The sequence below is a fragment of the Cydia amplana genome, chromosome Z, assembly GCF_948474715.1.
Source record: "Cydia amplana chromosome Z, ilCydAmpl1.1, whole genome shotgun sequence".
In the NCBI taxonomy this organism is placed as follows: Eukaryota; Metazoa; Arthropoda; class Insecta; order Lepidoptera; family Tortricidae; genus Cydia; species Cydia amplana.
The window spans coordinates 33,828,204-33,845,193 of record NC_086096.1 but is presented as its reverse complement, the minus strand read 5'-3'; the positions used below and the strand labels follow the sequence as shown (position 1 = coordinate 33,845,193).

The 16,990-nt window shown below is 37.4% G+C and overlaps 1 protein-coding gene across 4 annotated transcripts in view; it reads right to left on the bottom strand.

Annotated features, from left to right (window-relative positions):
* Window positions 1-16,990, bottom strand: part of LOC134661719 (PDZ domain-containing protein 8) — a 36,991-nt gene that overhangs the window by 19,136 nt on the left and 865 nt on the right. For all 4 annotated transcript variants that reach the window (XM_063517893.1, XM_063517894.1, XM_063517895.1 and 1 more), the window contains 2 exons: window positions 10,615-10,785; window positions 1,506-1,688 (listed from right to left, as the gene is read on the bottom strand). In XM_063517893.1, the coding sequence (XP_063373963.1) occupies window positions 1,506-1,688; window positions 10,615-10,767 (336 nt within the window). In that variant the 5' untranslated portion in view covers window positions 10,768-10,785. The remainder of the gene's footprint in view (window positions 1-1,505; window positions 1,689-10,614; window positions 10,786-16,990) is intronic.

The window sequence follows — 16,990 nt, the reverse complement described above, 5'->3', positions numbered from 1 at the left end:
GTTCGTAAACATTACGAGCCCACCGACGGACAGTTAAGAGTTTTGCTGTTTGTACCCACACCTTATACAATTAATTTCATTGAAAGCACTGAAGCCCAGCTACACTACAGCTTTCTAAGGATTCCGGTCGATTTCACCTAGCAATAGCAATGCTATTGTTTAAGTTCTATTTATTTATTTCAAGTCTGCATTTGAAGTGAATTTATAAAAGCCATCTGCGACTGAAATATGGATAGACCAGCTTCTATCCATATTTCAGTATAGTCTAAAAACGAACAAACATATTGGTTAGACTTTCAATTTCGGTTCGCATTGGTTTCAAGGCAAAATAGGAATAGGTACACAGGTATAGGTAGTGTGTGTACACCACACACCTCGTTGAGCACTCTATAGATTAGAGGCATGGGAATGGAAGCTCGATTGACGAGTTAGTTTGTAACTATCAAAATGGCCCCGAGCAAATGAAACCTCTCTTTAGGAACATGAAATTGGAAAGGCTTGTATTGACGGGCTATTTTGTTTATTTACGAGTACGAATTTCAAATTAGAAAACCATAGAATTGGAACTAAATTGAGTAGTTGTTCCGTAACTGGTATTGACTCGCAATTGTACTAGGGCAAATAAAAAAAACTGTGCAGTACATGGTTTGGTTCGCAATGTTTCTGAGTATTACCCAAAAGATACAATTTGGAAGGCAAAAAATTAAATCTATATGCCTACAGGTTATTTAGATTCTTATTTTCTTTTGCGTACATACTTCTTTAGTAAAGCCTCCCCGTCCCCTCGTTACGAATAAAACATTCAATAAAAATCGATTAGTCAGCACAGAATTGAACAAATATAGTTAACGACGAGGGTAACGACACGTCAAACCGTGTCCCGCCCACATTCGGTAAACGTTACGTTGTGTTTACTCAAGAGATTTGTATATACCACCTGCCTTGTCTCCACAGGGAGACGTAGTTTGCTCTCATAATACTCACAAAACTATGAAAATAAGAACATTTTGCATTAAAATAATAAATGAAAAATGTTTAGCGGACTGAGGCGTCCGATACATCATGTTATTTTCTATGACGGCTGATCGGTGATCACGTGGTGTTTTCTATAGAAAACAAAGCGCCGGAAGTTCCAGACCGGTCTAACGTGAGTCATCCTTTAAGCTCTATTACATATAATAGAACGGGAAAGCATGTCACAAATTAAGGATTAACTTTATAACTAAAAAGAAACTGTAATGGTTCATAATTACAACCTACACCTTGTCATCAATATCGAATCAAAGTACATGTGAACATACGTAATAATAACACATGCATGTCTACATATGTAAATCAAAACGACTATAACCCAATATTACGCTTCTTAGGTACCTGTGTAAATTATTATAATATCATATCAAACTAATAAAATGTAGTCTAAGGAAGTGCTGCGCTAAGAAGGTCAAAAAAAAAATAGCATGACGTTGATGGATGTTTAAGTCTTGAGCTACTCCCGCACTCACCGTGAGCGACTCGAAGATCTTCCCCGACGAGGTCTTGGCGAGCAGCTCGGCGAGCTCGGTGGCCATGCGCCGGCGCAGCCAGCGCGTGTCCGCCGTGCTCTGCTGGAAGATGAACTGCAGCATGGCGTTGAGCGCGCCCTCCGGCGTGCCGCCCGCGCCGCGCGTCAGTTCGCTGAGTACCTCCTAGGAGAATTAAACATAGTTAATGATGTTTCTTTTCATGAGGCATGCTGTTAAAGATTAGATGTTGAAAATGCATTAGCCATTGGCATAAAACTGCACCACCCCTACTACATCACCGCTTTTACATGGTGGATATACGGGGCGTGCTTGGAGCACGAAGTTTTTCAAAGCAAATAATGCAGGAACCAGGGACCTACTCGTAAATGTAGGTATGTTACTGTGAATGCGTATCAGTGATTACACATAGCATGTAAATTGCTCCCTCTATGATGTACGTCACGCTGCCGAATTACCAAACGTACCGAATGAAATGCGAGCATGCATATGAAGAATATCGCTGGGCTGCATAGTATCATTCGCCATGCATTCATTTAAAGTTAGTAAAGGTGATCACCGACGCCCGCTAGGACATAGTAGTAGAAGAAGAAGGGCAGTACTAGTAAGTATGAACTTTAAAACAATTCTCAGAATAGGTACGCATTGCACTTTAAAATAAAACATAACAGAAGGCAAGTAAACAAGAATAATTTTCATTGTCGGTTGAAATATAAAATATATAAATAGGCATTTTCTATGTGCGAACCACCGGTGACCGAGTTTCGTGGGACACAAGCAGCCTGCGGGGTGTTGCGGAGTTACGGGCCTAGGTCGTAATCACTGTGCCAATCAACGAGTAGACAGTGATGTTGCTACTCTAATAGCTTATCTGGAGCAGTATTCGATCTTAAGCATAGTATATTTAACTTTTGATCCTACTCCGGAATTATGTCAAAATATTTTCAATAATGTTAATATCCATGAGAGAAAAAAGAGGACTACTTTGTATGAAAAGGCGATTTCACGTGGGTCCTCCACTTTCCTCTTAGTTTTTAGTCACAATTTTACGTATAAATTTTCGATCACTTTAGTTTGACGCACTTTTAACCCGGTTTTAGGGCTCCGTACCAAAAATGTACAATATAGGAACCCTTATGGTGCGACTCTGTCCGTCTGTCTGTCTGTTACATCGCTATTTAATAAGGAGTAGGTCGTGAACTCCCTTTAGTAACCAATTGCAAAATAAGTAGGTATTTTCGGGAACCAAAAACTGCGATGTAAGGTCCTAAGTTAGGTAGTGCTAAGTAATGAGCCTGCCCGTATTGTAAGTACCTATAGGTAAACACTCACCCAGATAGCCTACGTATAATAACCTAACCAAAATTGAAAATTTAAAAAACTCGCTATACGACTATAAGATTATAAGAGCGGATGATCTTCAAACGGCTGAAAAGATTTTCATGAAACATGGCTAAGAACACTCGGGATATAATTATCTATGATTTAAAAAAACTAAACGAAAATCGGTTCATCCGTTTGTGAGCTACGATACCACAGACAGACACGTTAAACTTATAACACCCCTCTCTTTTTGCGTCGGGGGTTAAAAACAGACTTCGCACAGACAAGACAATCCTACTCTACCACAAAAAACATTACCCTTCCTTCTTCGTTGGTTATAAAAACCGTTTGGTATTTATCTTGATAAATAGGTTGTACTAACAGCAGCCTCACTGTACCTGTGATGCAATCGCAATGATCACTCTCCACCTTTCCATTTACCCGCGCTTAATTATTGACGGCAATATACGGTCTGTACGTCACAGCCGGCCGATCACGTAACGACCGCCGCTGCTCTGAATGCAGGGGATTTGTATAACTGATATAACTCCGACCTACGGACACGACGCTTTGTTATGAAAGGTATTTGTAAGACGACTAATAGCGAGTCGTATTTTGAACTGAATAGTCATTGTACCTCTTTTTATAGAAAAATGCGATCTTGTAATCAAATGCGATATTGCAAAATTTTAGATTTATGAATAATTAATAAATAATAATAATTCAGCCATTATACGTCCGACTGCTGGGCGCAGGGCTCCACTCATGCGCGAGAGGACTTGGGCTATAGTCCCCACGCTAGCCCAATACGGATTGGGGACTTCACATACACCTTTGAATTTCTTCGCAGATGTATGCAGGTTTCCTCACGATGTTTTCCTTCACCGAAAAGCTAGTGGTAAATATCAAATGATATTTCGTACATAAGTTCCGAAAAACTCATTGGTACGAGCCAGGATTAGAACCCGCGACCTCCGGATTGAAAGTCGGGCGTCATATCCACTCGGCCACCACCGCTTACCGCTTATAATAATTAATTATTATATTGTCAATTTGTAACTGATTTTAATGAAGCTGCGGGCGTTTCAAATTTTGCCTCATTGCCTAATTTGGATAGAATATATATACAGACATAAAAAAAGTTACATATTCTGTACATCAGTTGGTTCCGCATGATATTTTTAAGGGATTAACGATGTTTTACACACGAACAAATTAATTCTGACAGCCGCGACAATGCAACGTTCGAAGTTCACTGCTTCGAATCATAGCTCGGTCGATTGCACGAGGTGTAAGTAATAAGAAACAAGCGGTTTTGTTTTTTTTTAATTATATAGTAGGAGGGATAATATAAGAAACTAACAGACGAATCGACTGATGACGGACGCATGATTCTTCTAAAGCGAAATCACCTAACGTTTGAGACATTATTAGCAGTTTATCCATTTGCTTTCGCGTAATATTCCGACGAGGTTTGTAATTAAAGGGCCGCCCACCATGGGGGCGTCGAGCGAAAATAAACATTTGCAGAGGATGGGGTTCACTGAATACCGTTCGACAGGATGTTCGTTATGATGACGGATTTTTTCTTTTTTGTCTGAAACTAAGATTTGGCTTGGAACTGGAAAGAGAGAGAGATATATATATATGTATAATACATATAGTAAAGTAACATCAGTCTCAATAAGCTTATTCGGGCGGAAAATTGATGGGATGGGAATCCCACAAATGAGATGGGAATAGACCCATAATATACATGTTTGTAGCCATTGGATCGAGGCAAGGTAATATACTTAGGCACCGCTCGGGACGCCCTTTCTGCAGTAAGATCTTATACAACATAGTAAGTATGTGTAATGCCACTTACGTAATACGTAATTCATATTGGATATTGGCATTAGCAAAATATACACACAAAACATTTATATGTTGTAAATATTAAACAGCCGCTGGAACGTTTCTGAAGCCACTAATTTTTTTATGTGCTGATATATCAGAACAAATTGCTCAAGTAATAGTTGAGTTTCTATGCTAAACTTGGTAACAGGCTACCAGCCAAAAATACTTATTTGAACATTTATTTTTCACCTCAGCAGCTCGAACAAGGGTACTTTGCTACTTAAAAACAGTGAACAAAATCGCATTTTGCTCACTGAGTGAGACAAAATGAGCAAAATGCGATTTTGCTCACTGTTTTTAAGTAGCAAAGTACCCGTGTTCGAGCTGCTGAGGTGAAAATTTAATTGTTGGTATATCTTAAGAAAACATGAGTGAATAGAGGTAAGTGATAAAGAAGGAATACATTTTTCGGATTCTCTAATATGTTCTCACTGCTGAAGTGAAAAGTTTTGTGAACTACACGAGATCAAAGTTATTTACATCTCGTGCGCTTTTGAGTCCCTTACTACGCTCAAGATTCTAAATTAGATTCACTCGCTACGCTCGTGAATCTAGTATAGAATCTTTCGCTTGCATGGGACTCAAAATAAGCACTCGAAGAAATATCAAACTTTGATCTCTTGTTGTACAAATAACTATTATCCATTAGCTCAGTGCGGGACATGAAATAAATAAATTGGTTAATGTATGGGTAGTATATTATTGCCGAGGAGTGGAAATATATTGTTATATGTACCTATATCTAGTTAGCATTTCTTATATAGGTAGTAAATAAAGCATTTACATTCCTATATCGTAATTTTTTTAGAGCAGAGCAGATTGATACAAATGCTGGATTAAAAGTAAATCGCTTCAGCACTTAGCTTATTGTAATTTTAACGATTTTATACTGAGAAAACCGAATCCCGATGCAATTTTGTATTAAAAGGCAATTATGTTGTGCTTCTGTCGCTGACTTCCAATTATTTTTCCCCGGACCTCGATACAGCGCTTTCAGACTAAATAAACCTACATTTATTTGACACAGTTTTCATATGTAAATTTTATTTTAGAACCTATTAAATCGTATAAGTGTGCTCTATGCTTGCGCAATCTCGCTGCCAAGTTAGTCTAGTTCGCCTGAAAATTAGAATTATCACTTTCATCAGCATTTCTCAACAGGCATTTTACCTTAAAAACTATTTGATATTAATTTGAAATTACTTTCAAAGTAATGTCAAATTCAAAAAAAGATCCTTACAGCCCGAATGCCGCCTGAATACGTTCCGGTGTATATACACGAACATACATATGTAGTCGCTCACGGTTCAGCGCGTCTGTGACCGATATAAAGTTGATGAACACGAAATCCCAGATCCAATTTAATTGTAACACGAGACCTACGTTACTGATGTAGGTATACAGCGTATGTCCTAATAAACCAGTGGGATTTAACCACATGCTGAGCTGACTGTAGGTACAAATAGCAACAATCGTAACTGTACATCAGTGGGCCTTATTACAAAAGGCAAATCTACCGATGTACAGTTAACAGTGTGGGCGATGGTACGTATTCTAGGAATATCATTTTTAGGGCTGGCGAACGCCAGCCCACCACCCGCCTCCTTGTAATTAATACTCTTCTTAGCGACTTTGCGAGGTCGAGGCGAGGTGTGAAATAATTTCTTTTAAACACAGTCAACATCCCTATTAGATCTACATACATAGGTGGCTTTACTAAAATTATATTCCTAGAATACGTACCATCGCCCACACTGTTAACTGTACATCGGTGGACATCCCTCGTAAGGGAGGCGGTTTATTAATACTTAGTCTTACGGTACGTACGGTATCATCCGCGTCACAAAAGGCAAATAAATAATTTAAAAAAAAGTTCTTAAAACTCAATAACTCTAAATTTTAAGTTTTAATTGTCAGATCAAAAACTAAAAGACCATTAAGGAAAGCGCAAGCGAATTTGATAAAATTGATCTCAGGAGACCCATTTTAATATTTCAGTTGAAGAAATAAAACTGTTGGTATGAAAGCAACCCAAAATAATCGAATTTATTTATTAACTCTAAGGCTTGGGCTCGGGGTAATATTTGTATAAGTCCCGCGGGAGGTTGTGACCTCGCCAAATAATATATGACTTACAAAATATACGAGTACAGGTGCGAACTGCGGACATAAACAATACGCCTAAAAATAACTAAATCAGACCTGTTTGATAAGTTGCGATTTTTGTATCGTAGTTACAAATACATGTGGCTTTTATTCGAACTCATACTCGTACATTAATGACAATTTATTGACAATTCAATATTATTCGCCCTATCTAGCTCACATTTTACCTACATACATCGAATGCGTAGGTACAAGATGTCCAAAAATAGTAACGTAGCTATATTAAATCAATAACACATTTTCAATCTTCTAATGGCGCTTCTACCTATGCGTACTCGTAACCGCTGTCATTTCGATAATATTTCGATACTATTGAGATTGCACACTCGAGAATGCTACGCGCTACGGCTATGGCGTAGCATACGGGTCGATCTTTCAGTAAAAACGGCTCCTAATAGGAGTGGTACTCGTATTGAGATTAGGGGCCCGATTCGGATTTTGAAATAGACATCTACTAGATATCTTTTGGACATCACCAAGATACGATAGCGATATTTTTAAGATCTAACCTGTCAAATTTTACATTTCCGCGATTCTGGAGATACTCTTGAACGATTTCCATAAGATATGACTTAGAGATCCAATTCACATTTAGTAGATATCTAACTCTATCTAACGTAAAAGTGACATTGGTTGCCCGAATTGAGCTGCAAAAGAAAACTAGTTGAAATCTAAACTATAACGTATCTAGAATGGATCTAGTACGTGTCGTCTCTTGAGAATATCTTGAAGTACGAATACGGCAGTAGCAATTTGTTTATATATTTATATCGTTACGATACAACCTGGAAACGACCCGCAGTGCATCTCGAACATAACAATAAGTACGAGCGATCGCATCATATAAAATAGTTATTACAGTACATATGGGGCTACTTTTCCGCACTAGTGCGTAAAATAGCACTTTTCGTGCGTATGTCGAAACTTTAAAGTGCCATATGTACTGTAAAACGTTGTTCGATACACGTGCGAATAGGTAATTCGCAACTCGTGTCGATTTAAAACACTCTCTTCGGTCGTGTTTTAATTTATCGCCACTCGTTTCGAATTTCCTCTTTTTCGCACTTGCATCAAAAATAACTATTTACTATACGGCCTATGAAGATTCCCCAATCAAGTATTAACAACAGTATGGAAAATAGAGCAACTAATTAGAACAGTTTGGTTTGAACTTTGAAAGAGACACTTTGCCCTTCAACTGAAAGTAAGTAGTTGTATTAATAAAACTGACTATTAACTAAGTAGGTTGTTTTAAAATCAATAAAATTATGTAAAGCTCACCGTTTATAATTTATTTAATATGGGAACTGCTTTTGTGAATAACATATCAAAGTAGCTGCAATATCATGTCATGATATGAATTGACGGCCTCCGTAGCCTCATGGTAGTGACCCTCTCTATAAAACTGGAGGCACAGAATAGGTAATAATATGGAGGTCTCGAGTTCGAATTCCGGTAAGGGCATTTATTTGTGTGTTTATCACGAGTTTTTGTTCCTGAGAATCTCAGGCTGAGATATATGGATGTTCTCTATATCTAATATTTTTTTAATCTTCCTTCGTATCGTATCGAATAACATACTAAGCCGATTTATTGTCTCTGATTTTTGTTAAAATATAGAATGGTTCATGTTTAAATTCTGGATGATATTTTTTCCGAAAAATCGTTCACTTTATTCGTACTTGTCAGAATATCAGCCACCTAAATACCTAATCACTGAAATAAATTACTTCACAAGACTAATTAATTTAGCTGATCGAGTGTAAAATAACGAACATTAAATCAACATTTAGCGCAGTGGCCAGTAAACTACATCGTCGGCGATGGCGATGTGTATTTAATTAAACGTAATTACGTAAATTCTCTGAATATTCCATTGAATAACAAACCTGACCTGCGGGCTCAGCACGGTTGGAACCGTGCTGTTTATCGACTATCACTATGCCCGTCACTTTCGCACTTACATACTAGTTAGAACGTGACAGGCATGGTGACAAACGATAAAAACGGACACATCAACGTTGTCAATAACCACCCGCGTACCGTACCTGTATAGTTGTATACCCGCGTACCGTACCTGTATGCAATGATACGTAGCGTACGTATCAATAGTGGACATACGACTGCAAATTCATAACATGACTCAAAAATGTAAACAAGCTTTACAGGCAATGTTAAAGGCACACCGCGTGCGTGACGTGTGCGTGGGCTCCAACATATTAGCGCACGTGCACGTGCACGTGCACGTCTACGCACACTCAGCCGCAGTGTTGGCCGAAAGTTAATGCGAATTGAAAATGTTGGCCATTAACCATTATAAATTGAACCTTAAACCGTATCGGACGATTATAGTTTACGATTCAATTTATAATGGTTAATGGCCAGCATTTTCAATTTGCATTAACTTTCGGCCAACACTGCTCAGCCGGCTTACAAAAAGAATAGTATAAAAACAAGCAACAACGGTTGCACTCCGGGAGTGCCGATAGAAGTGAAAACTCACCTCACTATGTTACCGACGCCCGGTAACACGATACATACGTTTAGCGGAGGTATTCTATTTATTTATTATATATTATTATCATTCTCAAATAAGATCACACTTTTTCAACGACATGTTTATTTAAATACTGCCATGACAACGTCAAATTATTTGAACATAGGTAAAGAGTCTTGAAAAGGAGTCCGCAACATAAATGTCAAATAACATTGAGTTTTTCTTTATTGATTTAAATGCTATGTAAATTATGAGTGGCCATCTAAACCTTACGCCCCTTACGGTCATGTGATCGCCTTACGCTGTCTCGAGTTTAACATTTTTTCCCCACCTCAAAAAGTGCCCAGCGCCGCTAATGAAGTTTTCACTTCAAAAAACAAACCTTAAAGTTTTTATCAGTGTGATTCGCTTCATTGCCTCATTCTACCAGCTAACATCACATCCATATCTGCCTGTTTCAATCCACCAATTTGAATGTAAAATGGGGCTATGTCATTTCTCAATCGAATTGCATAAATATTATTTTCTTTGAAATTATATAGGTATGTATGCATACAGTTTGGTCCTATTTTTTGACAAAATTCAGTTCCTATGATGGAATCCATGAAGAATCGAGGACACTCCTCAAAAAACATTTTGCGTGGACAACAATTTTTCCCTCTGTTAGCTTCGGTATGTCACGTTTTTGACATTTACATATACCACGCAAACGAATGAGAGGATGAAAATTTAATTTTCACTCGGAATGACACGGAATCCACGACCAAAACAATACATCGGTGGCGCCCGCGAGGGCGGAACAATCAGGTTCGTTACATATGGTGAAATATTCTGTATGGGTACACACAAAAACAACGGGTGAATGCTTCCTATGGACCATATATTTCAGACTCTGCGTAATGAAGCTTTTACAAAGAGTTTGCTCCCTTTATTGTGTTTGTTTTTCGCCTAACTTTACTCTGAAAACCAGTGTTAGCCAAAATAGGTTACGTAAATTTTGCATAATAGTATTTTGTGAAAAAAAAAACCGGCCAAGTGCGTGCAACGCATAATGGAGAGTTCCGTACCTTCATACGATATGAAAAAGCAAAAGGACATGACGAAACTATGAACTTTGGGAAGTGATGATTTGGGAAGAATTCCTATACTTTTTTAATACTATCCTCTGATCTTATAAGCCAGGTAAAGAAGTTAAAGAAAACTTACTGCTGGTAAAGTAACCGGCCGCCTGGAGAGGTCATCGGCCGGAGGAGTCTTGTCGAACGGTCTCAGGAAGTACACTAGGATGGCGACGGGGATGGCCAGCGCCGACACCGCCCCGAACAGCGCCGCCCCCAGCAGCCAGATCCAATCTGGCATGATTGCTAGTCTTTTTATCTAGGGAAGATAAACACACAGATTTTAAAACAAATGCCACCACTGTGTCTCTGTTGAGGACTAAATTTTTAGTGTTCTTTACAGTACATGACTAATGATTATTCCGAATTTGATATTAATTCAAACAATTAAATTATGAATTTGTATAGAACTGATCCTAATAATAATTGTAAGATACTATGCTATAAGAATAATAATTATACATAATTGTATTCCTTTGCATGAACGTAATCTCTGACGATCATTATAGTAATGCGTTTTAGGTTTGATTTAAGGCAAATTTATAATGTATTTTATAATGAAATAAATGTATCTTATCTTATCTTATCTTTTACATACCCCGCCCCTAGGGTTGCCAGATCGAAAGGCGCTATTATCGGGAAAAAATATTAATTTTTCGGGAATTTGGGACTTAAGTCGGGAAAAAAAACCATCGCTCCCTCACCGCACAATCTCTCGCCACGCATGCCCCGCGCGCTCGCTCGACGATAGTTCGGAACTTGAAATGAAATCATTGTTTTATAACGTGAACCTGTTTTTCGGGACAATTTGCACTTGGTCGGGAATCGGGAACACATGCTAAAAATCGGGAGAATCCCGCCAAATCCCGACCATCTGGAAATCCTACCCGCCCCAGCTATGCCTCTCTGTTTGGCCTAAAGGTTGAATGGTAGAGAATGCCGTGTAGTATTAAGTCCGCCTTTTGTCACTGTATATTTTATTACTGTGCAATAAAGTTAAAAAAAATGCTTGTAATTTTTTTTGCGTGTACAAATGAGCGTTTTCCAAAAACAGTGTACATTTTATTCATGTCTTCAAAATATTGACTTCTTGGGCTCAATTTACTCAGAATCATTTGTACATTCACGCCTCATACATGAAAAAATGTGTCCCAAATTTTTGTATGAAATAATTTTTTTCCAGTGCGTCACGTTCATACAAATAAAAAAATATTTCATACAAGAATGTGACGATCTGGAAAGGAATTTTTTGGACACATTTTTTTATGTATGAGGCGTGAATGTACAAATGATTCTGAGTAAAATGAGCCCAAGAAGTCAATATTTTGAAGACATGAATGAAAAGTACACTTTTTTTGGAAAACGCTCAAATACAAACTAAGCGCATCATCTTAGGTATACTCGTACTGTTTCCGTTCTGTTGAATATAACTCATATAACCATCAGTCGATCATAAAGTTGATTTGAAAAGTATATCTATCCCAATTCGTTCCAAGGTTTTTAACTAACATTAATTTCATATCCATCTCAACTTGTCAAGCAAACAGCAAAAAAGCAGCCTTAAATGTACATTATTTACATTTGTTTGGGTTTCAAATAAATGAAATCTATTTCAAACTTCCATTAACGTTCGAGGACCGTGGAATTCATTAAGAAGCCTTAATTAAATAATACGAGTATCAATTTCTAGCCTAAGTGCTCCGAAACTGAGTAGGTAAACAAAGCTCATTGGGCAAAGTAGCTGCTAAGTAAGTGTTGGATTACTGGTGTTGACTTACTTTTGATGGTTTTACCAGTGGCGAAGTGTCATATAAATCCGGCAGCTACCATTTTTTTTTTTCAAATATATTGCTGCTAACATTAATAAAACACCTTAATTACTTTCAGATAATTTGTTTCACGCCGTAACTTCTTACTCTAAAGGAAGTTACAAAGAAGAACTGTTTGTCGTCAAATAGGCAAGCCGGTGGGGATACATACCTACAGTTGTTTGGGCGCCTTTTCACTGGTTTCTAGAAGACTAACAAAAAAAGTTCAAAACCTAACACCCGACTACTGAAAATTGCGCTAACGGTAAATTAAAGCGTATTGTTATATACAGTAAAAATGGTATACGTATTAGTTTTGCCTTTTCTTTGACATCTTATGTAAGGGATGTGATGGAGGTTCGCACCAATTAAAGGTACGAGTATAATAGCTGTTTATCCAAACAGAACGTAATGTTTTTGCTAAATAGATTATATGGTAGGTAGATATAATCATTTAGTTAGAAGCTTGAGCGCAGCGAGCACTTGTCTCGTAAAACATATAATAAAAAATATAAACTGGGCTTGCGATTGTATGGCAAACTAATACCAACTAAAAAAAATACGAAAATTGTTGCAGCGTAATTTGGTCTCTTTGAGAAATAAATTAAAACTTAGTTATAATTTATGTTGTTGTGCGGAACTCGCAAATCTCGCAATGCGCGACTTTATCTTGCACTTGGCCGAATGTTTAATAAATACTAAGCAGTGCCTCGGAAACGCGGTCAAGTTATTGGCCTGCCCTGTTAACGGGCATCTTGAGCCTGCTTGCTCAGTGCTCTCTAGACTAAAGCGTAGTCAGATGAGTCAAGTACCTCCGCCGAAGTTATTGTTCACAGCCTATATCTCAGGTACCTATTGGATGTTTGTTCAACCCTTATCCATATTTTGCTAGGTACCTATATAAGTAGGTAAGTTCAACAACTTAAATTTACTAGGTATGGGACTAACTCCGAAATCCCGAACGAAAATTAGCCGTTTCTTGTGTATAGATCTAATGAACTGGCTAAAATATAGCAATGTAAAACTTCAAATATTACAAGTATAGGTACTGCTAAGGGCATAAAACACCCGTACTGCTGGGCACATACCTACATTTTACTAATTGCGTGTTGGTCAATTCGTTTAAAAACAATTCTAACATTAAAAGGCCACTGTCAACCATGTTACCCTATTCCATATACATACATAGCTATCAAACCCTGAGCAGAGTGCTGCATAATGTTCGCGGTGTCCCGGTAATCCAATATTGGCTTAACCGTGTTAAAATATCGGAAATTCCAAGGAGGACCAAAGGATTTTAGTTATTAGATAATCCTGGTAATGGGTGTGTCATCATTGAAAATTGAAAGGATTAAATCAAAGCTTGCAAGATAGTGCTGATATTGAGTGTAAAATATTCAACTTGAACTTTGAATACTCATTGTAATCGTTATATTTATGTTGTTGCTTATACTAATGCTTTTTCTATATATAAGATACTCATTATAATTTAAAAAATATTAATACATATTTTACTGGAACTTGAACTGGGACCATAGTTGTAAGTTGTGGACTAAAGTTACGTGATTTTACGATATACTCGTATGTGTTTAATGGCATTATGAACGAGTCAGGAAAATATTGTAAAAATACAGTATAGTATACATAAGATAGGTAAAGAACGTGTATCGCATTCCTCCAAATTGGCCAAATAAACAACTATTTTCAGAGCCACCAGATGACATATTAAAGAAGAGGTTTCATGCTGCAACGGGAAACGTCTCCTTTCTAAGTTTCTACATCTCGAACAGCAGTTCGGAATCTTAAAACACATAGCTAAAGCTGATTTTACAATAACACAACTCAGTATGAGGTTGAAAAAGTAAACAGTGCTATTCCTAGATTTGGAATGCGAAATACCACTTTATTGCAACGATATAGCGTCGCAGTTACATTGAATCTTTATATTTGCTCGAATATGTTATTGCGGGGTGCACGTTCGCGGAATGAAAGCAATTAGTCTAGTCTAGTCGGTTACGAGTGCCACTGTGACTTTTTAAAGGCTTCTATCTTCGGGCCTTGCCGATACGAACCACACAAACGTAAAATATGATATATATAAATAAATAATGTTTAGTTATCCCTGGCGCTAGCAGTTTTTCTTTTTCATGCCTGCATATTTGTACCAGGGATGTTGCGAATATCCGCATCCGCAACCGCGGAACTTCCGCATTATTTTCAACATCCGCATCTGCATCCGCATTAAACCGATGCGGAGTTTAATGCGGATGCGGATGTGAAACAGGTTGGCACAAGAACGTCTTAGCATCGGCGTAAGTGCTAGGTAATTTAGTCATTAACCAAAAAAACCTATTAGAAATGAGCAGTCAAGCGTGAGTGGGACTTAATGTACGGAACCCTTGGAACGCGAGTCCGACTCGCACTTGGTCGGTTTTTTGAAATAAAAATTACTAAAATGTTTTGACGTTTTTTATGTTCCTATCTTGACATCCGCGGATGTGTGCCCATAAAAATCCACATCCGCATCCGCATCCGCGGATGTCAAAAAATCGGCATCCGCAACATCCCTGATTTGACGGGATACATAGCATAATGTACAAGTCGCAAAATGAGCACTAGTGCAAATCGCAGAAGGTGCAGGTAGTAAAACGAGCAGGTCGCAAAATGTGCAAGTCGTAAACAGTGCAGGTCGCAAAATGTGCAAATCGTAAGAAGTGCAGGTCGCATAATGTGCAAATCGTAAAAAGTGCAGGTCGCAATATGTGCAAATCGTAAAAAGTGCAGGTCGTGAAAGGTGCATATCGTTATATCGTTTGCTTTGTGTGTCGTCCATAGTTTAAGTGCATGGTTGAAAGGCCGACGGGCATATTTCAAAGCACTGCCTCATAAATTATTTACTCATAAAACAAGTTTACGATAAGGGATCAAAATAATAAAAAAAGATACCAGACTTGTTTCAAAATATTTTAAAATTCGGTAATCAACAGAAGCCTTTTTGGCAACGATGACGCTTTTTGGAACTGTAGTATCCGAGCTCTATTTCAAAATCTACACATTTTACGACCTGCTCATTATGAGAGTTGCTTGCACATTTTGAGATCTGCTCATTATGAGATCTGCTCATTATGAGATATGCACATTTTGCGATCTGCTCATTATGAGATATGCACATTTTGCGATCTGCTCATTATGAGATCTGCACATTTTGCGATCTGCTCATTATGAGATCTGCACATTTTGCGATCTGCTCATTTTACGTAGCCTGCACATTTTGCGACTTGGACATTATGCTATGTATCCTCTTAATTCTGTATATGTTGTATTCCTAAGTTGCAAGGCATATCACATGTCAAATCCGACTGTACTAGCATTCTTCCACCCGGCACATCATTTGGTCGTTTGTAATGTCGGCGCTGATTGTATTAATAAATTGAGAACGGAAGATGGATTGATCACAATTCAATATTGTTTGTGACAGTCCCATTAGTCAGATAATAACCGTGCGAAATTGTATCATCCCAAACAATATGGAGTAATAGATTACCTGATATTCATGAAATAATTATACATAGGAAGGATTATAATATGAGCGTAAGTTTAGCAGGAATACCCTGTTAAGTATAAGTAACATGTCAACAGGAAAGACGCATAACCTTAACTCATATTGAAAAAGATTTTGACCCAAGTATCTGATTAGATACTTAATGAGATGAAGGATGGACAGATATATGTAGAAGAGAAGAACATTACTGAGCTTACTCCAAATGAATGGGACAAAGCAAAGAGAATGATGACGATATGAAATAAAAAAGTAAAATCTACATAAAAGTTGAATGTACGACGCTTATTTTTATATGTGTAGTCAGGTATGCAGAATCAACAATAGTAGCGAATAAACCAACGCCGCAAAAGTTACTGCCACTCTATTATTTAGTTTTATAAACAGGCACAGCTCTACAATATGCGTTTCAATGTATCTGCCACGTTCGAATTGTTTTACATTTTTTCACGTCTCTTTTTATAAAGCTATTAGACAACTGTTGACATTTTTTGACACGTTATCTTATTTTCTATCTGCTACTTATGATGCTGACTGTACCTATATCTACGAATAATGCTATTATAATATTAATAATATTTATCTCCAAAATCAATGGCCGTAGCTGCAGTTTTCATAAAACGATTTTTTTTGTTTGTTATATAGTTTTTAATTATAAAAACAGCGGGCTCTAATTTTAAGTTAGTTTTTAAAAGAGGTATCAACGGTAAATCGTGAGATTACGACGAAGGAGAGAAATGTGCGGTTTGTGATTAATCAATGGCTGGAACAGTAGAAACTCACTAATCAGTTTGTACTTCGTCCTTATTTTATCTACGAAATTGAGGTAATAAATATAAGACGAACAAATATTTTTCTTGTTATTCTGTCCCGTCTGCCAGGATAATTGGAATAGATTTGAAAAGGTCTCAATCAAAATTACATGATGAATAATTGTGTAAATAAATATAGCCGTCATACGCATTTGGCTACAAATCTCGGCATATACGTCTAACTATAAGTCGTGAAAAAGTAACAACTATTTAAAAATAACTACTTAATTAAATATTTGTGTAAATTCTTAGTATGAGTCAATGATAGGAAATGTATTACCTATG